This window comes from Elephas maximus, chromosome 19 (genome assembly GCF_024166365.1).
Source record: "Elephas maximus indicus isolate mEleMax1 chromosome 19, mEleMax1 primary haplotype, whole genome shotgun sequence".
NCBI classification, from domain to species: Eukaryota; Metazoa; Chordata; class Mammalia; order Proboscidea; family Elephantidae; genus Elephas; species Elephas maximus.
In genome coordinates this window covers 29,877,082-29,900,205 of record NC_064837.1, presented here as the reverse complement: position 1 = coordinate 29,900,205, position 23,124 = coordinate 29,877,082, and the positions used below count along the sequence as shown (strand labels likewise).

Genomic DNA, 23,124 nt, shown 5'->3' with positions numbered 1-23,124 from the left:
GTTTCCAACCTACCCCTTGCTGATCTCTTCTCCATGCAGCCTACTGCCGTAACTGCCCACTCTAAAATGCAAATAAGATCATGAAACTGGCCTGCCTAAAACCCCCTACTTGTGTCCCATTACTTATAGGATAAAGTCCAGATTCCTTACCATGGAATACAAGGTCTTTCATGGTTCCTCATTTGCTTGTAACCTCATCCACCTCCCCTCTTATCCCTGACCCAGCGAAGCATTTTGTAGTTTCTTTGATGCCAGGGTACATGCTGTTTGTTTTTTCTTGAAAATTCCTTCTACTCTTGGCTTCCTGGTAAATTCCCATGTACCCCCCACATGAATGTAGGATGTGTGGCACCTCATTCTCTGGCCACCCTTCTTCCCCTATAGAGCTGATCACGTCTGCCTCTGGAACCCCCACACACTGTGCAAACTTCTGTTAAATAAGGCACGCTCCAAAATTTCAATTTGGGTTTTACATTTCTGGTTCTTCTACTAGACCATGAACTCCTTAAGGGTAGGCACGCTTACCTTCCTCACCCAGCACTGGGAAGACTGGGTATTGGCTTCAGTAAAGGTTTCACGCATGCGTAAATGAGTAGAGGAACTTTTAATAGAAATTAGAGAATAATCCACAGTCAGGGGAATACTGTAGCTCAAAAAGCCAAAGGGTAATTGTGGTAAAATCTCTAGTTCAGAGAAATTGCAGCTGAAGGCATTGTAATAATGATGGTAGCAGCAATGGCTGTTTAGTGCTGTACAGCCTGCAGAGTGTGCAGATGAGGAAAGGATGTGATTTGTCAGAGGTAACACAGCCCATTCGTAGCAGAAGCAGGGCTTGGGGCCCAAGCCTGATCCCAAATCCCTTGTTCTTTATATTATTACACACAGCCTCATACTCCTTTCAATGTGTGATTTGAAGAATTACAAAATTCCTCTTTCAGAGGGCTGCCAATCCTCTGATGTCTCAACCTCTTGCCCCCAAATACCTCATTTATTTAACTGCTCATTATTATTCCATGTGAACTATTAATTACAAATAAGGCAGACTAGATTCTTGTCTTCTGGGAACTTAGAGTCATCAGACAAGTTATAGTGAGTCAGAGAGAAATATTTTGAACATGCAGAAGATTGAATGAATATGTGGTTAGTTAAGACTTAAGTATATTGTGTAAGATTTATTCATTCATCAGCCCTTGTTGAACCACCTGTCTACAGGACATTGTAAGACTGTCACGGCTTCTGTTCTCATGGGGCCATAGGGCGACAAGTGTTAATCAGAGACTCCTGCAGAAGTGAGTGAATTCTATCACAGGCGATGTGTTCGATGTTGGAAAGCCGAAAAAGCCCTAATGAAGCTAGGAGGCTTAAGGTGTGTGACCCAGGGAAGTTACTTCCCCTTGATGGGCCTCATTCTTTGCCTCTGTAACATGTCCGTGGTTGGACTAGATGGCCTCTTAGTTCCTTCCAGCTCTCCGTGTCTTCGAACTAAGGAAGTGCTTTTGTTAGAACAGTGAATGAGTCAGGAGACAGAGCAGAAAGTACTGTTCTTTTCTGTGAACTGATAATCAAACGCTAATGCTCAATGTTTCTTTTATTATCTCCGAGAGCAAAAAGTTCAGGCTCAAAATGTCCGTATTGACTGCGTTGGGCTTATGTTGTCACAGCAATCCTTGGCATTTGGTGGACTCTCTTGTAATCTTTAGGTTGTTCTGAGATTTGAGAGATTGGGCTCTCTTTGTTTTGTAATCTTAAAAATCATCACATAAACCCCTATCTCTGATGACAGAGTTTGATATGTAAAATGGGGACAGTAATCCAAAACTTCTTAATAAACCCGTAAAGGCACTGATTGAACAGGGAAGCAACATTTGTCGAGCATCTGCTACGTGCCAGACATTGCTCAGGTACAGACGTGAATACGAAGTAGTCCTCGCCTTCAAGGAATTCATGGTCTGCTGGTAGGAAACAAAAGAGTAAGCAGATCTGTGGAAGAAACAGTTATAGGTGCTATGATAGAATAATTATATCTAAGATTGCGGTACAAATATAAGAGTAGTTTAGCTGGTGAGTGGGAGGAAAAATCAAGGGGCAGCCTGATGTAGGGAAAAGAACATTAGGTTTAGAGTCAGAAGACCTGGGATTCTAGAATCTCGGGTCTCTATATCATGTGACCTTGACTTTCTTTGAGCCTGTGCTGCCTTATCTACATAAAGGAAATAATATCTCCTTCCTATGGTTGGAGCCCTGGTGGTACAGTGGTTAAGAGCTCAGGCTGCTAACCAAAAGATCGGCAGTTCGAATCCACCAGTTTGAATTCTACTCTGTCCTATAGGATTGCTATGAGTCAGAATCAACTCATCAGCAGTGGGTTTGGTTTTTGGTTTGATCCCTGTGGTTGGTGTGAGTATGCCATCATGCATGTACGTGTGTGTACGTGATGAAGTCCTGTGTGTCTGAGCTCTAGGCAAGGCCCTATGCCTGAATAAAGTAGGTGTTAGGCCAATTGTGTTTGCTAAGGTAAGAAAATATTTTATTCGAAGTTAGATCTCAGATTAAACCCTATCAGGGATCAGCAGCCTTCCTGAGGTAGTGTGCCAACTTGGCAGCCCGTGGTGTTCTGGCAGATCAGGTGCCTATATGCACCTCTTCTGTGGAACAACTGTTGGTGGAGGAGGTGACAAGCAACCTGTGGCCACTGAAAACCTGTCCTTACATCAACTGTGGCGGCAGGTGTGGATGGAGTAAGCCTGCACACCTGTACCCTTAGGAATGGAAACAGCAGTAGAGGTATGTCTTAATTCTGACACTTTCCCCTTTCCTCTCTTGAACCAGATTTTATAATGTGGGCAACCTGCTGCAACTGGTTCTGTCTGGATGGACAGCCTGAAGATGCCCCACCCCCCCAGGGAGCCAGGACGCAAGCCTATTCCAACCCTGGGTACAGCTCCTTCCCCTCTCCAACAGGCTCTGAACCGAGCTGCAAGGGCTGTGGGGCCCATTTTGCCAACGCGGCCAGGAAGGTGAGTGTTGAGTTCTTACCTGCTCTGCTGTTACAACCCCGGGGACCCCAGGCCAGCCACTGACCTCTGTATGAATGCCTCCTGCCTCACCTCTGCCTGTGCACTGCTGTTACCCAGACTCATGCCACTTCACAGAATTGTTAAAGAAAAACTAAACCAAGCAAAAGTAAAGCATCTTAGCATAGGTTTGGAGCCAGATAGGCCTGAATTCAGATACCAGCTTTGCCTTTTACTGGCTGTGTGACTTACCCTCTCTGAGATTCCATTTCCCCATCTATAAAACGAGGATAATACTAGTACCCATCTCACAGTGTTGTTGTGAGAATAAAATAAGATAAGCTATGAAGGGTGCCCTGTGTGACGGTTGGAACATAGCCGGCATGCAATGTTAGTGCCCTTCATTAGCCACCATCATAAAAGACTTAACTGCAAATGAACATGTTCCTTTTATCTAAACCAATGTCAAGGATGTCTCAGGTACATCAAGACCCTAACAAGACAAAGATTAGAGCTTATTTACTGTAGTTGATTTCATTTGAATTGCTGGGTAGCCATGCGTCCCAGATTAGCTAGCAGGAAATACTATTATTGGCTGAGTAATGGTATGTGGGAGTGGGCCATCCCTTTGTCAGAGCCTGGGAGGCAGTATGTTCTCCATGGTCAAGCGTGACTGGGGCAGAGGGTGAACTCTGACCTGGTTGAAGAACTGCATTCGGCATTCTTCTGCAGGATGTGAGATTTGCAGCCCAGAATGGGTCATTGGATGTGGTGTTAAAATGGTGATAATGGGAAATTTGAGGGGAAATGTTTTTTAAGCATCTTCTTCATGCCAGGGACTCTTCTGAGCAATTTAGATTTCTTTGTTTCTTTTAATCCTCACAGTAACTCTGTGATATAGATTTCAGATTTTAGAACCCCCAGACTCACATTTTACATATGAGAAACTAAGGCTTAGAGCTCAAAATTAAAAAAGGAAACTGTATGCATCGAGTTCCTGACAAATAATGTAAGAGGCATTAAAACACTCATTCTTTTCTCTAGGCTTAGTAGCACACCCAAGCTGACGTATTTATTAAGTGGCAGAGCCTGGGTGGAAACCCAGGTTTTTGACTCCAAAGCATCCCCTCAGTGTGCCAGGATTTCTGAAATGTTGACCATGCTCCCTTCTGCACCTTTAGGACGAGGGGGGATTAGCGTTCCGCCTTGTGCTGTAGCGCAGTGAAGGTGGCAGATAGCCAAGCTTTGTTGTGATTTGCTTGGCTGCCCCAGTCACTGTGAGAACTCAGCCAGAGAGACTGCTTTAGCCGAGCAGAGAGCTGGGGCTGGGTGAAAGTGCCTCTCACACTTAGTCTGAAAGGTTGAGTCAGTAGACTGAGACTGAGTCAGAGAAGAGAAGGAACTCAGTGCCACATGGCTTCAGCCCTCAGTGATGGAGAAGGTGGAGCTGAGTTTAGGATCTGAGATGAGAGGGCAGTGAGGCTGCTGGGCACTTGACATACGTTATCTCGTTGAATCTTTACAACAACCTGTGACTATGAAGAGTGTACTATTCTTTTCCCATTTCACAGGTGAAGAAATAGTTCCCTCTGTCTAAGGCGCTAGTTTCAAGTACTCCTCACGTACATCAGGAGTCAGTTGGACAGCGTTGCTGTTTTTAGTGTTTTACACTGTGAGAAATGGCAGGGACAACTGCTGGTAGAAGTGGCAAGGTAATTGGCAGGAAAGGAATAGGAAAGGCCCTTGTTTAAACGAGACAGCACGAGTTTGCAGTAGGTTTCTTTGAACCTTTTTTTAAACATCAGTTATACTCCATGGAGTGGAAACGGGCAAAGAGGGCAGTGACGGAAATCTAGGCTTGCGGATTGGCATGTTAAGCACGATGAAAGTATGAGGGAGTCGGGAGATCTAGAGGGTTCTTGACATTTCTCAGCCAGAAGAGAGAATGTGAGTGGATGAGGAAATCTCCCCCAAGAAAGGAGAATGATGGTTGGGGGAGAATGGGAAGATGCTTTGTTTATAGTGGTTATTGAGGCCTGATGTAAATATGCTCAGTTGGCACATAGGAAGTAGGACTTGGTCGCTTTTATTCACAGCTTTATCCCCAGTGTCTAGAACAGTGACTGACATGCAGTAGGCAGGCAATACATTTTTAAAAAACAAATAAAGGAATGAATGAATCAATGGACAAATGAAGAACACTTTGAAAAACAGGAAGTAGGCTGGAGTTTCTGTTTTCATTATTTCATGGCTGACAATTCAATGCTGCATGTTAATATTGAGGACCCAATTCTGTACCAGCAGCCTGCTAAGCTAGAGGTTATAGCTTTGGGGATATAGAGCTGAGTAAGACATAGACCGTATCCTCAAGGAGCTTACTGTCTAGTTAGGGAGACCCACATTTATAAGGAACTAATAATAGCTGGGAAACCCCGGTGGCGTAGTGTTTAAGTGCTACAGCTACTAACCAAGAGGTTGGCAGTTCAAATCCACCAGGCGCTCCTTGGAAACTCTATGGGGCAGTTCTACTCTTTCCTATAGGGTTGCTATGAGTTGAAATCGACTCGACGGCAGTGGGTTTGGTTTTTGGGGTTTAGTAATAGCTGGCTGCATAAGTTAGGTACTAGGGAATCAGATGCTGTTTGTAAATTGAATCATAAGATGAGAATTTAGCTGGGTCAAGGAAGGTTTTACGGATTTGGAAAGCATTGGCTGAAGTATTTGAGAACTGTGAGTGGCCTGGTTGGCCAGAGTGCAGGATACTTGGGAAGTTAGGGTGGAAAGAAAGTTAGGATCAGGTAGTGAAGGGCCTTGACTGCCAAAGTGTAAGGGGTTTGAGGCCAGCAAACAAGAAGCCATCAGAAATTATTTTGAATGAAGGAACGACATGACCAGCCCTGTTTCAGGTGGCTGACATGGCTTCTTTAGGAGGGTGGTTTAATTGAGTGTGTAGGAGTACCAGTTAGGAAGCTCTTGCATACTAGGTGAGAAATTATCAGAGTCTTAATCTGGAGTGGTGTGGAAGGGGCTGATATAGCTCCCACTTAATGAGCAACTCTTTGTGCCAGACCCTGTGAAGCAGTAGTTGTTACCCCATTGTACAGATGAAAAATCTGAGACCCAGAGACACTAAAGTACTTAACTACTAAGGTACAAAGCCATACAGCTGGGAAGCAGCAGAGCAGAATTCGATCCAAATACCCATTTGGTTCAGCAGCCTGCTGCTTTTCCAGCATACCCCGTTTCCTCCCACATGAAGACAGATGAAGTGCCAGACAAGGCTGAGTTGCTGATGACAGGCTTTAAGCCTGCGTACCCAGGAGCACGGTGAGAATTGAAATGAGGAACTGTTTTTATTCATTGGAAAATAAATTATTGAACCTCTCTCTAGTGTGTGTCAGCCACTGGCTGGGTTAGAGTGGCAGAGGTGTGAAAACGGCCAGCCCTGCGTAACATGACGCACGCAGTCAGACAGCAAGACGAGCAGATACAGAACCACACGCTGAGACGGGAAGAAAGGGTCTGTAGCACAAAGAGCTTCTGTGGGGGGAAGAAAAGTTCCAACCTGGGTGGTAAAAGATGGTTCTTGGTACAATGTTTTCTTGCCACAAAAGTATGAGTTTTGTGAATATTAAGGATGTTTTCTCCTGTCAGAGAATTTTTCATCTGTCGTCTCATGCTCAAGTGGAACAGTGTTCTTAAGAGTTTGGCATTTAACAGCCAGAGGCGTTTAAAATGTCTTTTCTATAAAATGATTACATGGATACTACTGTCTTTTTTCTTTCTCTCTCTCTCTCTTTTTTTTTTTTTTAAATTATGGTGAGTATTTTCTAAAAACTCACTGGGTACAAAGCAGATAGCGTTAAGGACTTTGTAGAGAAACATAAATGTGTCCCACCGCCCACCTTCCCCCCACCCCGCCCCGCCACCAAGTTCCCAACCTTGCAAAGAAATGGGAGGCTGTAATTTTGCCACAAGCCCACCTGTATTGGTAATACCTGCATGTGGTTTCGCAGCAGCCCTGACAGTGTGTGGAGGGTTTGGAGCTCAGCCCCATTAGCCCAGTATGAGGAGGTAGTTGTGCTTAAAAACATGGAAGAGATATTCAAATTTTAGAGTGGAAAGAAGTGGGTGGGTCCCAGGTTCTGGCAGAAGCTCAGAGATGAGGCAAAGGGGAGAGGGAATCAAAGGTGTTGGTGGTTATTTCGTGAGTGCCCACCTTACGCTAAGATTTTATATACATTGTCTCATGTAATGCTTCTAATAGTCCTTTGAAGTAGGCTAACCTTTCTGACTTTACAGGTGAGAAATCTGATCCTCTGGGAGGTCGCACAAGTTCCCTTAGCCAGATAGTGGTCAGCCAGGACTCTATTCTAATCATACCACTCTTCAGACTGCCCTTTTCCTTCCCAGTGGGCCGGAGGAAGGAATGCCCGTAGAAAGGAGGGTGAGGAGGAAGGGCTGGTAGGGTGAGAAACTGCCTGAGCAGTACCAGAGGATATGGGTGGGGCAGGGTGAGGGCTGTGGGAAAGGGGAAGAAGCAAAGCAGCCTCACCACGTCTCTGGAGGGCGGTGCCTGCTGAGGTCCCTGGCCCATGTGGATGCTATGCTGCCCGCTTGAGTATACTCCTGGCGTTTCTGCAGGCACCTTGCCTCCATTAAGTCGTCTTTTAATTGGTTGGTTTGAACCATTTGCTGGAATGTATTATGTTTCCTTTGCTTATTCTGCCCACTTTTTGTGAACGGCCCTTTTTTCCTTAGTTCTCTCCTGCCTCTGCAAACTGGAATTCTAGCCTCCAGCATTATCCTACTCCTTTAGGGTGTGTTTCAGATGCTGGCTTACTTCAGAGTCCCCGGTGAGCTGGGGGTACAGAAAAGTTTGGTTGCTCTCTTTGTACTCTGACCTTGCATCCAACAAGCCACACATATTTGGAGAAAGAATCTGAGAGTTGCTTGGGTCTGGCCAGTTGAGCAACTCGGGGCTTTATAATTGTGTCAAGCAAGGTCTTGTCAAACTGTGTTTGACTTGAGTAATGTTCAGTGTAACAACCTACAGCTTGATGACACTGAAGCGTTTTCACTTCACCATCAGTCATGCCGAACACTCTTCATTTCCCAATAGAAAAGCTTTAGGCAAGACTGAACCCCAAGTTACCCCCAAAACATCCATTTTCTACCTGAGTGGCTACTGGCCCCAAAATCCTTTTGATGTCAGGGCAGCTGTGGGTCGATTTTAGCCAGTCTCTGAAGGTTTTATTATCTGGTTACAACTGGGCAGAGAATAAGGGAGCTTGATGTGTGTCTCTTTGCAGTGCCTTCTAAGACTTAACTGTCAAAATTTTGTCCTTTTCCCTTGACTACATGAATGACACTTAGACAAAAACTAAATATAACTATCTTAACCATGCAGACGTTTACTTCAGCCCCACACGAGAGTGCCTGCAATCTTGACTGTGAGAATCTAAGTGCCCTGGGCATTCTTTGTAGTATGAACAGCTTTTAGGCTTTCTATATTTAGAAAACAGGGAGCAGAACTATTTGGGTTAATATTTAAGTCACCACAGGATGAAAAGTTTTAAATTTATTTAGAGGATTAATAAGCGTATCTCCCCACTGCCCCCTCCCCCCACCGATGATCTCAGGGCACCCCGGAACTACCTCTCTTGTGAGAGTGGGGCCTGCTTTGGCTGGAACAGAGCTCAGGCAGATGTCACTGTGATCGCTTAGCCTGTGGGGTAAGAGGCCGAGCAATGTGCTTCCTGTGGATTGAACAAGCCTCGCTGTCCTGCCTGTGATCGTGTGACTAGCTGCTGCCAGGCGGTGCCAGCTTGCACGTCAGATGCTGTACTCAGCCACTCTGAGACACTCTGTACTTTCACAAGTGAGAGCACCCTGATGTCTGGAGGGCCCCTGCTAGCTGTCTAAATATTTGTATTGGATATGGGCTTATGCACCACAGAATCCCCAGTCCTCTAAGTGGGCCTCCCGTAGTGGGAGAGCCTGGGCACCAGCTTCAGCCGATGGGGCTCCGGGTTGGGGGTTTGGAGATGCAAAGCCAGGCCGTGACTCAGCACTGCTGGAGGCTTGAGTGGGACTGAGTCAGGCAACACGACCGGTGGAAAGTGCACGATCACAGGCATTAGGCCTGGACAGATGTTGGGTTTGCATCCCAGCTCTTGCAGCGTAGAGCCTAACCTGGAAAACGATACTTAAATCTCTGTAAGCCTCAGTTGCTTTGTGAAACAGGGAGGAACACTAACTACCTACTTTGCAGGCGTGTTGTGAGCACCAAATGACAAGCTAGATACAGCTTTAAAGAATCCGTTGCCGTAGGGTTGCTTTAGACTCGCAGTGACCCCACAAGTCTCAGAGTAGAACTGTGCTTCATAGGGTTTTCAATGGCTGTGACATTTGGGAAGTGGATCACCAGGACTTTTTTCTGAGGGACCTCTGGGTAGATACGAACTGCCAACCTTTCTGTTAGTAGCCAAGTGCTTAATCATTTGTGCCACCAAGAGACTCCTGATGTAGCTCTTGTGTGTAGTAATAGGTAAAATCCAGTTGCTGCCGAGTTGTTTGCAGCTCATGGCGACCCCATGTATGTCAGAGTACAACTATGCTCTGTTAGGTTTTTAATGGCTGATTTTTCTGAAGTAGATGGCCAGGCCTTTCTTCTGAGTTAAATTTAACTAATAGTAATAACTACCACCACCACCATGAAGCAACAAAGCAGAAAGAATTATAGTTTAGGATCAGAAAGTAGGACTTGAATCCTGGCTCTCATCATTAACCAGTATTTCTTAGCAAAAATAATTGAAACAGTTACATTTAGTGAGGACTCATTATGTGTCAGATAAGCTAAATGCATTATCTCGTATGAGATAGATGCTGTTATCATCCCCATTTACAGATGAGGAAACTGAGGGTCAGAGAGGCTGAGTTCCATACCCAAAGTGATACTGAAAGAAGAAAGGGAAGGTGACTTTCTGATTCCAAAGCTGCTAGACTTAATATCCTCAGTTTCTTCATCAGTAATATGGGAAGATAAAACCTCAGACAGTAAGTGTAAAGTACCCTGTATATGGATACACAGATACATACAGGTGGTCTGCCACCTCTGACTGGTTTTTAACCTGTAGAATTTCTTACAGCCTTAGATATAAGAGCTAGCTTAATAAAAGCAATTGGAGGAGGTCTTGCTAGGCTTGGCAGCCCTAAAGCTCCCATCCCACGCTGTGTCTTGTTCTCTGAATCTGACATGGTTTCCTCTGCCTCTTGCTCTAAGCAGCAGACCTGCTTGGACTGTAAGAAAAATTTCTGCATGACCTGTTCGAGCCAAGTGGGGAATGGGCCCCGCCTCTGCCTTCTCTGCCAACGATTCCGAGCCACAGCCTTTCAGCGGGAAGAACTCATGAAGATGAAGGTGAAGGACCTGAGGGACTATCTCAGCCTCCATGACATCTCCACCGAAATGTGCCGGGAGAAGGAGGAGCTGGTATTCTTGGTGCTTGACCAGCAGCCTGTAATCCCCCAGGCGGGCAGGACTCGTGCCCCCACCTTGTCCTCGGACTTCCCTGAGCAGCAGGCCTTCCTGACCCAGCCTCCCACCAGCACAGCACCCCCTACCTCACCCAGCCTCCCTTCCTCACCTGCACAAGCCACCTCTGTGCCCTCAGCCCAGCCTCAGGAAAACCAGCAGGTATGGGCCATTCACGGTCTCTGCCAATCTATGCCGGTTTGACAGCTCATTTTCTTCTCCTGCCTGCACTGTGGGAGTGGGGTGCAAGGTTAAATGTCTCATTATGTGAAGCCTTTTTGCCTAGTGATACAAGAAGTGATGTTTTCTGGACGTCACATTCACGTTTGGGCTTTCTTCAGAGGTGATGTGCACAGTACTGGATTTCTTTGGTTTTTATTAGGTACATATCCCAGTTAGACATTTTTTTAAAAATTCATTGTTCCAGAAATGTTCTGAGAAAACTCAGCATTAACTCTGCAAATTTAGTTCTGTTCAAATTTGCCCTCCTACTTAATCACCTTTGTTGTGGCCTTTATAGCTGGACGGGGAGCTCAATTCCTTAGTAACCATCACAAGGCACATGAAAAAAAAAGACAAAAAAAAGAATATGTGGAGGGGAGAGGGAGGAGAGAAACATTGTGACCAAGAACAAGAAGCTCCTTTACCATTTGGGAGGGAGAGTGGTTGACATACTATTATATTGCAAGCTGCTTTACTGTTATCCCACTGGGGTCTGGAAATGGTAAGCTAAAAGCACATTGACTACATTAGGAACCAGGCATGGGAAATAGAAAGCTGAGTAAACACACTGTCCCTGCCCTCAAAAATCCCACCTCTGAGAGGGAAGATGGAGTGAGGCCAATGGACTTATTAACCCATTGCATAAGGAGTGTTGTTGTTAGGTACCGTTGAGTCTGTTCCGACTCACAGCCACCCTGTGTACAACAGAACAAAACACTGCCTGGTCCAGCGTCATCCTTCCAATCGTTATGTTTGAGCCCATTTTTGCAGCCATTGTGTCAACGCATCTCACCGAGGGTCTTCTCTTTGCTGAGCCTCTACTTTACCAAGCACAACGTCCTTCTCCAGGGGCTGGTCCCTCCTGATAACCTGTCCAAAGTATGTGAGATGAAGCCTCGCTACCCTTGCTTCTAAGGAGTATTCTGGCTGTACTAATTCCGAGACAGATTTTGTTCATTCTTCTAGCAGTCCATAGTATATTCAGTATTCTTTGCCAACACCATAATTCAAAGGCACCAATTCAGTCTTCCTTATTTTTTGTCCAGCTTTCACATGCATATGAGGCAATTGAAAATACCATGGCTTGGGTCAGGCACACCTTAGTCCTAAAAGTGATGACATCTTTGCTTTTTAACACTTTAGAGAGATCTTTTGTACCAGATTTATCAAATGTGTGTAAGGAGTAGAGGGGTCATATAGATAGGCTTCAGTACCTAACAGATGACCCTGTTGTTTATATGGCTTGGGCAGCAGTGAGGGGCTTAGAATCTAGAAGATCTCGTTTCCACATCCAGTTTTGTCACTGACTCCTTCGTTACCTTGGACAGACTTTGAGCTTCAGCGGTCAGGTGGGGTTAGCAATAGCAGCCCACTTTTGTTCTTGCTAGGATATTGGCAGGGCTGAATAGTGTGATACCACATACAGCAGAACCTGTGTAAGGTGGAAACCTGTTAGAGAAGGAAACTCAAATATTTTCTACTAACAGAGAGCTATAGGAGAGCCATTGAGTTTCGACTCTCACAGGTTTCACTGCATAAAGAGCTTGGAGCTCCTTAGAGCTAGTCTATAACTAGTGTTGTGAGTTCCCACACATGGTGTGGATGTCTGCTGCCCCTTGTTTGTGATCAGCTCCTTTGCCAGGACTCGGCCCCTGCTTCAGCTCTTGATGGGCACTGAGGCATAAAGGCCAGTGTGATAGCATGATTTAACTGCAGTAAAATCGCTTAACTCCTTTGTTGGCTTGAGCATGTTTTCTCCCCAGCTGGAGTTTAACTCTTTCCTAAGCTCTGGGGCTGTATCTACTGGACAGATATTACCTCCCCCTGTGACTTCCTCCCTTTCCTTGGTTCTTTGGGGCACTCCTCTTTGTTTATGCGGAGCCAGGAGAGGCACTTAAAGAGGAAATTATTTTTTCTTGAAGAACCGTTGAGTGGGATTTTCAATGAAGGGTGTAAGTCATTATCCAGAAATTTCCAGATGACAACTAGAGATCAGGTTAGGTACCAGATCTCATTGAGTATTTTTCCTCTGAGGTTTTCAGAGGGCCTTAGTGTCAGCTTACGTGCCCTGTTCTGGGGGGATCTGCATTTTGCAAGCAGGAAAAACAGGCATGAGGATGCTAAATAACTTTAGTGTGAGGCTACCCAAGAAGTCCACACGTGAGCTGCACCTAGAGTGCAGATCACCTCGAAATATTGCTCCACCAGGGCTCTCTCCTTTGTCTTTAATGCCTTGGCAATAGTTGCTAAGGAAGAAAGTATGTGGAGTAAGCAATATCGTGGACAGACAGGAGTTGTAGATATTGATTTAGCCAGTGGGCAAACTGGAAAGCCAAGAGCATGCTCTGCAGCAGAAAATCCAGTTTCTGTTTCTGGGGAAAAAAGACATACACAGGCTGTCTACTTAGGAACAGAGTAGGTTCTGAAAGGCTTTTCATAACTCCAAAGTGACACGATCCAAAAGGCCAGTGGGCACCACATCTAAGTAAAATAAGAGAAAACTAAGGGTGTTCGTGAAGGCTTGTTTGAGATGCACCCCACACGTGTGCTCCGTGTGTAATCTTCTCGTCACTTGGCATTTTTTGGTTATTTCTACATTTCATATTGTATCAGTTTGCCGCCTCTTGTTAGCTCCGGTTCAGGCATCCTGATTCAGGAGGGTGGTGGGGGACAGTGGGCGACTTTGCTTTCTCCAAGTGTCCCTTTCCCAGTGCTCCAGGGTCTAGTAGAAAAGGTTCGTGAGCTCAGACATCTTGCCCTGAGTGCACATCAGGCCCTTAGCTGGGAGGCAGCAGTGGACGAAGGGGAGCCTGGTAAGGGGTTTGTGATTTGAGTGGTGATGGGATCGGGGTGCTCAGTTCTGACTACTCTTTGGCAAACTTCCTAAAGCAAAACCCAGGAAGAACTTTTTGAGAAGTTAGAATTCTAAGCAGAGTAGGGCAGGCATTGTCTTGTCAAGTCAGGCTAATAGATTCTTAGATGTATTAAAATAATTTAGTGGCCAGATTTGAAGACAACCCTTGGTCATAGTGTGCCCTGTTGGTTGGAGCACATTTCTAGAATGTGAGAGCAGTAACTAAGCCAGAAGAGAGGGGAATAGAGTGGTGGGAGTCTGGAAACTTTGTCTCACGAGGTTCAGTCAAGGGAACCAGGGAGGTTTAGTGTGGATTGGGGCGAAGATACAATATGAACAGTATGGGAAAAACCGTGGATGTTGGTCTAAGGGGCAGAACCAGGGGCTGAGGGTGGAAGTTATAGGGAGGGCAGCTTTGGGTCAGTATCAAGAAGAATCTGTGGCAGTTAGAGAGTAGTCCCACAGTGGACTGGACAAGTTGAGACTGAGTTGATGGTGGGTGGTGGCTGATGCCATCCTGGTGGTGGGCAGAGTTAGTGCACTCTTGTTCTAGAGGGAGCAGTTTATCTATTGAAGTCTCCTTTTACCGTTTTTCTGTCTCACAAAGCCAGTATTAGAGAGCATGCTTTTGTAATGCTATTTTGGAGGAGATGGGAATACATTTTGGATATAGTGTGAGCTAGAAAGAACAGAAAGAGGACCACGCTATGAAAATTCCCCCATCTCTTTGGATGTGATGGCACCTTTCTCTTCCCACAGGCCAATGGCCATGTGTCTCAGGACCAAGAGGAACCCGTCTACCTGGAGAGCACAGCCAGAGTACCTGCCGAGGAGGAGACCCAGGTGGGGCCTCTGCTAGCGTCTGTGCCTATGCCTTTGACCTTTCACTTGTGCTCTTAATGTCGGAAGGAACCTCTCAGCAGACTCTGAGTGGAGAGAAAAGGATTGGTGAGGGTGATCGTCCTTCTGAATTCTCTTTTCAGGGGTGGAGGAGGCTAGTGGTAGCATTCCAGATGAACCCTTGAAGCCGTCAGTGTGCTAGTGAGGAACTGTGAGGGCACACTGGGTTCCAGCAAGCGTCGTGATCGGTGGTTTCCAGTCTCTTGACTTTCTCAGAGCTCCCAGAGGGCAGGCTCCTGGTGCTACTGTGCATATCTCCTTCCTTCCTCCTGCTTCTAGCACATAGTCACCATTGTCAGGGGAAGGTGGTCAAATGGTTAGGAGGAACGATGAGAAGGAGTTCATGTCTCAGTCATGGCAGGGGCCAGTCCAGGAGCACAGCCATCAGGGCCACGGAGCTGTGGTTGAGGTTATATACAGAGGAGTGCTTGCCAGGGACATATGCCTCTTCTGTGGGAGAGCAGAACTCTTCAGAAGAGAGAGGAAGGCCAGCCCCACGCTAGGGCATTTTATGTGCTACCACATTTAATCTTCACAGGAACCCTGGGTAGTTGGTACTGCTGATCTCTCCCTTATAGAGGGGGGTAACCAGGTTCAGAGAGGTAAGCAACTTGTCTGATATTATTTAGCCTTAATTAGCGGATGAATCAGGATTCAACATTAGGGCCATCCTAACTCAAACCAGTGCTTCTTCTCTATCGTGTGATTCATTGGTCTGTGGCTGGCAGTGCCTGAGCACAGGATTGTAGGTCTAGCAAAGACTGTGGCTGGTTTGGCAGTGCAAAACACCATGCTAGATACTGTTTCTGCCTGGTACTCCTCTTGAGGTCAGTCACCAAAAGAACTGTGATGAGTGCTCTGGGTGCCCGGAGAGAGAGCTCGGGAGGGCAAGCACTGAGCCCACTGTTCTGATCTCTGCCTTTGCAGTCCCTCGACTCAGAGGACAGCTTCGTCCCAGGCCGGAGGGCCTCTCTGTCTGACCTGACCAACGTGGAGGACATTGAAGCGCTGACTGTGAGGCAGCTGAAGGAGATCCTGGCTCGCAACTTCGTCAACTACAAAGGCTGCTGTGAGAAGTGGGAGCTGATGGAGAGGGTGACGTGGCTGTACAAAGACCAGAAAGGACTCCAGCACCTGGGTAAGGGCTTGTCTGGGTGGCAGCTACAGAGTTCTTGAGTATTTGCTGTCACTCTAAAGCATGATGTCATTGACCTGACTCAGTTTCCACCCTCTTAGCTGAGAGGGGAAGTCACCTTACACATTTGCACCATCTAATAATAGCTGTCATTTGTGGCTTGAGTGCCAGGACTGGCCCAGGCACTTTATATGTTTATTTAACCCTCAGAGCAACCTGTGACATAGATATTATTAGGTCCCCCGTTTACTGTGGAGCCTGAACTTAAACTGAGGATTTCCTGGTTTGTAAATCCTGAGCCTTTCCCACTTACCTCACTCCCTCTGTATTCACTACTACCTCCAACCGTACTCATTCTAAATACTTGGGAGATAAGAAAATGAATCTTAGCACCCGCGGCGTGAGGGGAATATATTTGTTGTTCTGCCTATACTTGGACTTTTCCTTTCCATTTCCAAAGCATTTTGCATGGTACCATTTTCAGGAGACACCTAGTAAAATACCTGGCTCTGTGGCCAAATGAGTTTTGGAAAAAATACACAGTATGTCCCTCCGTTACTGACTGTGGTAGATACTATTATGTTAAAGGCAGAAAAGTCCTGCAGAAGGCAAACACATTTAGCCGATTTGAGCTCAGCAGTTCCTAAAATTATTTCACCACAGAACCCTCATCTTCCCGTCTCATCCTCAGCTGGTTTAGCTCCTGCAGAGCGGCCTTGTGTGCTAGGATTTCAGGCTCTCCTCTGCCAGTAGCTCGAGCTCATCAGAGGTAGGGGAAGTTTGGCTACACACCTGATCACAGACTGAGACCTACTGAGATGGAGATTCAGTCTTCCCTTTGGGAACGTCCCAAGAGTCTCCGAGTGTTGTGAAGAGCTGGGGAAATAAAGAGCTGGCTCCACCTGTGAACTTCAGACTGCTTGAGACAGCCTGATGGTTCCTTCTTTCTTTAATGTTGGCTTCAAAAGCAATAGAAAAGGACATTGTGTGTATACAGTATCCTCCCTGTTTGGCAGTTTTGTTCATGCAAAGCAGGGGAATACCTTTTTCCAAGACTAGACTGGAGGCACGAGCAGCAGTCGCTGTGTGAGAGTTCTCAGTATGCAGAGTGAGCACGGAGGGCCAGTCTCTGTCTGGGCACTTGGCAGACCGGGGTCCCAGCAGGGAGGAGTCAGGAATGAACTCGGGCTCGTGGGAGACTCTCCTCATGCCATCGTGTCCTAGTGTATTCAGACGTCTTCTTTTTCTTTCCTTTTCAGTGTGTGGTGCTGAAGATCAGAACTGTATGTAGTTGTTTTTTGAGAATGGGCTTAGGCTCTTAGCTTCTCTGTCCTTCACCTCCTTCAATCCTGATGCCTATTAACAGCTAAGAATTCTGAGCATATGGGCATCACAGAGAGGCTGTGTGGGCAGTTCGGTAGAACCTAGGGCTTCTCAGCACCTTTAGAAAGGCTCACTTTCCCCTGCCTGTGAAGGAAGAGCAGCAGCATACCTAGGGGCAGACCTGGGTGCCAGTCTGCTGTGAGCTCAGATGCCAGCATTTCTAACAACCCTCGCACCAAAGTGAGTGTGGGAGCCTGGGCCACGCTGGGCTCATTGTTCATACCCTTGGGGGCAGGGCCCTCCTTTCCCTTGTGCCCAGTGAGCTCTGGCCTGGGTGGGGAAGTCTATGCCCTTCAGGGAAATCACTCAGGTTGTCTACCAGCTGCTGATATCAACCAAAAAAGAAAGGTGGTGGCCGGAGAGAGCCTTGTCTGTGTGGGTAGCAGGTCAGGAAAGGCATCACGTGTGGTGCTCTCTGGACAAAACATGCATATCCCAGCTCTGCTGCTGCATGCCTGCCTGTGTGTGAAAGACCCCCACTGGGCCTGGGGTACCCCCCAGCCACACTGCAGGAATCCTGACTGGATCTTTGTAAAATGTGCTGTAAGCTTTTGAAAGCCTTGAGCTTATGTGGTTATACGCTCCTCCCCAAGAAAAACTTTCTCACAGTACTGTTGGGGCCTGCAAAGCATTTTGACACTTTTTCAGGAGACTTCTCAGATTTATTATTTAGTAAAGTAAAATGTCCTTTTGCTCAGAATGGGATAGAGTTTTATGTCTGAATTCTTGAGAGTTGAGCTTTTCTCCATTCCTCAAAACAATTTGGAGTTCTAGACCCACCTGGTACCAAGATCAGGCTAATCCGCTCTGATGCCTTTGTTTCCATTTCTGATTCCCTGGGAAAGTGCTGGGCAGCTAAGTGGATGAGTTTATTGTTAGCCCTGAGAGAAGTAACAAGTCGTTGGAATTCTATAAATAGTTCCGGCTCATGTTAGGTATCTGTATAGTTCGTTCCTTCAAAACCTGCCCTGTTAGGGCCAACAGCTGCTCAAAGGAGGTAAGTAGGTGTCACCACCTTTCATAGCTAGCCTATCTCCTGTGTAGCCAGCCTGCCTCCTACGGGAAGTGTTTCTTGACTTTTTGAATAGTCCAGAAAAGAGGCGAAGAAAGTTCAGAAGCAACAGGGTACGGGATCATACCTCTGTGGAGCCCCCAAACCCCAAATGGTAGAAGTGATCATGTATGAGTCCCCCATTTATGACTGCCTAGTTCAGGCTACCGTTTAAGACAGGTTGGGGATGACTGGGCTTTTGGACAGGAACGTTTTCCTGTTTGCAGATAAACATTGGTGATGCCAGCTGTATCCCACCACCGCCAGCAGCCGCTGAACATTTAATGATGCCCTCAAGGCCCTGGGAAACCCTGGTGGCGTAGTGGTTAAGTGCTACAGCTGCTAACCAAAGGGTCAGCAGTTTGAATCTGCCAGGTGCTCCTTGAAAACTCTATGGGGCAGTTCTACTCTGTCCCATAGGGTCACTATGAGTTGGAATTGACTCGACGGCACTGGGTTTGGTTTTGGTTAATAGTAGCTGGATAGTCCGTGCTCTATAGGGTCAGAATTGACTCGACGGCACTGGGTTGGTGGGTTAGTCCGTGCTCGGGCACCTAGCCAGGCGGCTGAACTGTCCATAGGCAGTCTGCCTGGCTTTGAATCAAGGCTTCGAACAGGTTTGTCCCGGTTTGGTCCAGTTCGAACCCCTGCTGAGAATTTGCGTTTCTAACAAGTTCCCAGGCAATGCCAATGCTGCTGATTAGGGACCAGTTCTGAGAACCACTAGTAGACCAGTGGGTCTCAAAATTTATTATATGTAAGAATCACCTGGGGGTCTTGTTAAAAATGTAGATTCTGATTCAGTATATCTAGGGCAGAAATACAAATTCTCAGCACGGGTTTGAACCGGAATGAACCAGTTCAAAGGCCTGGTTTGAATCCTGACTCCTCTACTTACCAGCTGTGTGCCATTGGGCAAGCCACTTAACTCTGGCCTCAGTTGCCTTGTTTATAAAATAAGAGTAACTAGAGTACCTACTTCATAGTTTTTGTGAAGATTCAATTTTAATACATGTGAAGCTCTTAGGACCCTGCCTGTCACATAGTAAGCATTAGTAAATGTTAGCTGTTGTCATTCCTTTGGAGAAGTTCATTTATCAGACATTTAGAGAGTAGCTATCATGTGACTGGAGTTTTGGGGATTCGAAGATGAATATCTGACCTCAGAGCATATAGCAAATGCTAAGTATATAATTGTGGAAATTGATTAAATTTGTTGAGTTAGGGAGATAAGTAGGCAGACTCAAAACTGTAATCCAGTGTGATAAGCAGCCAGGGGGGTGGCCACAGTTGTGTGGGGGAGCACAGAAGAGGGAGCAGTGATTTCTGCTGGGCTCTCCACCCAGGAAGTCTCCTCAGAGGGAGCCAGGGGTAGTTTGTGGGATGGCACAGGGACTCCCATGATCCTTGACTTTATTAAATTGGTGATATGTTTACAGATACGCCTCATTAACCTTAATGAACCATTCATTCCAGTTCCCTTTATATCTAAACTTTCCTGAACCACTTTTATCTTTTCAGCATGTTCTGCCTCAGGGGATGAGTCCCTAAGTGCCACTCACTATATTACAGCCTCAATTGTCTGAAAATTCTTTCTTTTAAGCTTTGAGGACTTTGCCTTAGTTCTCATGCTCTGGGATGTATTTGATCCACACGTGCTATACCTTTCAAATCTATAGCCCTCTGGGAGGAGGTGTACATTAAACAAGCGCTGGAGTTGGTCACTGAGGAAGTGTTTTCTTGGAGGAGCTCCACTTGAGGAAGGTGTGCGGATTTGGGGGTTTGTTCAGTGTGGCCACCCTCTCCAACCTCTGTACCCGCACCACCCCATACACTTAGACAATCTCCTTACTTTTGCCTCCACCCTTTTTTTCCTGCCCTGTGTGTTTTTGTACAGAGGGAGCAGCGTCACCTGGCCTGGAGGAGAACCTCTGTAAGATCTGCATGGATTCACCCATTGACTGTGTTCTGCTGGAGTGTGGCCACATGGTGACCTGTACCAAGTGTGGCAAGCGCATGAATGAGTGTCCTATCTGCCGGCAGTACGTGATCCGAGCTGTACACGTCTTCCGATCCTGAGGGCTTGTACCGGCTTCTTCAGTGCCTTACAGGGACACAGCCTTGAGTGTCTGGGCTCAGGGTTGGCCAGCTTACAGGGGGCATACTAACAGAAGAAAATTTGCAGAATGTTCCCAAGACCAAGGTAGACAGAGATGCCACGTCACTCCCGGGCATGCTCGTCTTGCCACTGGTTGCACCTCTTGGCCAACAGAGCCTGAGGCTAGTGGGACTGGTACAGATTGCTCGGCCAAGACCCTGTTTCGACGACCTTGGAATGATTATAGTAATTGATGAACAGACTTTCCAGAACTTGGATCTGTCTCCTCCTTTCCTCTGAGAACCCAGATACCTTCTCCTGCAGTTTCACCCTTCCTCCATCCTGTTCCCCACCCGTCCTGCCAAGAAGCTTGCCTCTGTGTTCCATCCATCAGAAGTCCTGCTAGAAATGGTTCCCTTCCTCCGCAGCACACCTGGTTTTATTTTTGGTCCCTCTGGCTTTCTGTGCTTTAACCTACCTTTGCTCTTTGCTGACATCTCTTGGTATGTTGCCTAGAATCCATTTGTTTCTTTGGATGAAAAAGATGTTAGCTTACCAGACCAATAGTGGTCCTCCAGACACAGAATTTTGGACCAGTAAACTTACCTTTGGTGAAAAATGAAACACAAATGTTACTGAAAAATTTCTAAGTTGTTAAGAGTTAAGGAGCCCTGGTGGCGCAGTGGTTAAGTGCTCAGCTGCTAACTGAAAGGTTGGCAGTTCGATCCCACCAGCTGCTTCATGAGAGAAAAGACCTGGCAATCTGCTCCCATAAAGATTCACAGCCTTGGAAACCCCGTGGGGCAGTTCTACTCTGTCCCCTGGGGTTGCTGTGAGTCAGAACTGACTCCATAGGATAGCAATGACGGGTTTTTTAAATGGAAATTTACCTCTGGTGAGAAATCAAACACAAATACTATTGAAAATTTTCAGAGTTAAGAGTTGCTTCCTTAAGGGCTGGGATTGGAAGCTGTCAGTCTCCTTACCCCACCTTGAGGGCCAACCAAGCATCTGGCTCCAAAGCTGCTAAGGAATTCGTCTCTGTGTGAGGGTGGTGTGGGAGTCATCTCTGCTGCTTCCTCTCTTAGGGCCTGACTTGGCACCATCTTTGCTTTTAGTGTATGAGGAAAGGGAAAGCTTTGGGAGGAAAGAGTGGCTTCTGTTTAACTTTGACTTCTGATCCTCCTTTTCCAACAAGCATAAGTTTTAAACTAATACTTTCCCCTGAGAATGAAGTCCCTCTCTTTCCACTGGAATTTCTAAACTTGGTCTCACTGGCTTCCATATAGAAGGTTTAGCGACTTAAGCAAAAAGTCTGCTCTTCTCCAGCCTGGCTTCCCATGAAGTTCCTAGTGACCAAACATGTAGGACAGACGTCCCAAGAGGTGTCAGAAGGTACTGAAGGAGGCTGGGTTCTGTCCTTGAACAGGCAGCCAGAGGCCTTAATTCCACAGCTTGCTGGAGTCCCGACTCCCATTTCCTTTCTCAGTCTACTAATTTGGGGGCAGATCAGGAAAAAGCATTCTCTAGGTCCTTTAGGAAGAGCCATGTAATGAGTAGGTTTGAGCCCGCTTAGGATCTTGACACCACTGGAGGAGCAGAGGGCTTAAGGAAAGTCTATTGGAGAAGCTCAGCCAAGCACAAAACACACATGCTATCAGAAGAGCTGTGTGTCCTCCCACTGTCAATGGATGAACTATGCAAACCTTATACAAGCCTTGGCAGACCTGGGTGTGTAGCCAAGACCTCTCAGACTAGAAGAACCAATCGTAACTTTGGAAGGCAGTGGGAAACCTCTAAGGGGACCTATGATATTGGCACAGACGTACTTACGCTTCTCTCCATCATCAACCACTACCCCTTTGGGGAAATGAGATAATTTCAGAAAGTAATTGTCAGCTGAACACTGGGCCACTTACCTCAATATTATACCAAGTCCTGGATGGTCTGATTCTGGGTCACAGCCTTTGTAGGAGTGGGGGGAGTCACCTTTCTACTGGACAGTAAATACTATAGTTTACAATGCCTACCAGTTTAGCAAAGGGCCATTCATTCGGCTACTCTGTTCCACTCTGAAACAGGTCTACATATATGCAACTCAGTTAATATTTAGCAATAATTTCAGGGCAGAAGCTGGCTCTCTGCCAATTCGTAACTTGCTTTCTGTGTTGAGGCCTTGTCTCCCCACCCACTCTCCCCTTTCAAGCCCCAAATTCCCTGCTGGACGACGTGAATTGAAACTAAAATCCCAATGGCTGGTTAGTAACCTCAGGAAGAATTAAGAAACTGATGTCATTTATTCATCTTGGAGAAAGAACTTAAACTTACCTTTAAATCTTTTAACCTCTTTTGGTGACGGTTTCCATTTAGCTAAAAAAGGTACCAAACAACCCTGGCTTTTTTAACTTCTTTATTGTTACATTAAATAAAAATTGGGAGTTCTGGATCTTATTCCAGTGAATTGGGAATCCGGGTGGAAAGCCTGATTTTTATCCCTGAATCCTCCTGCTACCCTTCGTGGATCCTTGGTTTTCATTATCATGGCAACATCTAATTCTTCCAGTTATCCCTTGGCTTTTGCTGTGATTGCTGAGATTTCAGTTGAGACTTGTATTAAAAGACTTGGACAGTTGACTGGTTCATAATACATTGGAATAGTTGGATACAAACTAATACGAATAAGCTGTACAGGAATTAGTGCTCAATATATATTGTGTAAATTTGTTGAAATTTTTGGATGTGAATGTGTTACTTCAAGTGGCTTATATTGAGATTTTCTGACTTGGGTGTTGAAGTAACCCAAATATGTATTTTTTTGTTACAGAAGAGCTCTGCTTTATAATTTTGTAATAAAGTTTCAATATAGATGCCTGTTCCATCTGGTGTGAGGATGCCAGAGGTCTGATAGTTGAGATTGACAGAAGAATCGA

At 46.2% G+C, this 23,124-nt stretch overlaps 1 protein-coding gene across 6 annotated transcripts in view; it reads left to right on the top strand.

The window, feature by feature from the left end:
* Window positions 1-23,061, top strand: part of RFFL (ring finger and FYVE like domain containing E3 ubiquitin protein ligase) — a 77,556-nt gene extending 54,495 nt beyond the window's left edge. For 4 of the 6 annotated variants that reach the window (XM_049858767.1, XM_049858768.1, XM_049858770.1 and 1 more), the window contains 5 exons: window positions 2,830-3,017; window positions 10,303-10,713; window positions 14,387-14,470; window positions 15,455-15,665; window positions 19,994-23,061. In XM_049858767.1, the coding sequence (XP_049714724.1) occupies window positions 2,838-3,017; window positions 10,303-10,713; window positions 14,387-14,470; window positions 15,455-15,665; window positions 19,994-20,175 (1,068 nt within the window). In that variant the 5' untranslated portion in view covers window positions 2,830-2,837 and the 3' untranslated portion in view covers window positions 20,176-23,061. The remainder of the gene's footprint in view (window positions 1-2,829; window positions 3,018-10,302; window positions 10,714-14,386; window positions 14,471-15,454; window positions 15,666-19,993) is intronic. The other 2 variants (XM_049858771.1, XM_049858766.1) reach the window with 2 other exon arrangements.
* Window positions 23,062-23,124: the final 63 nt, after the last annotated feature.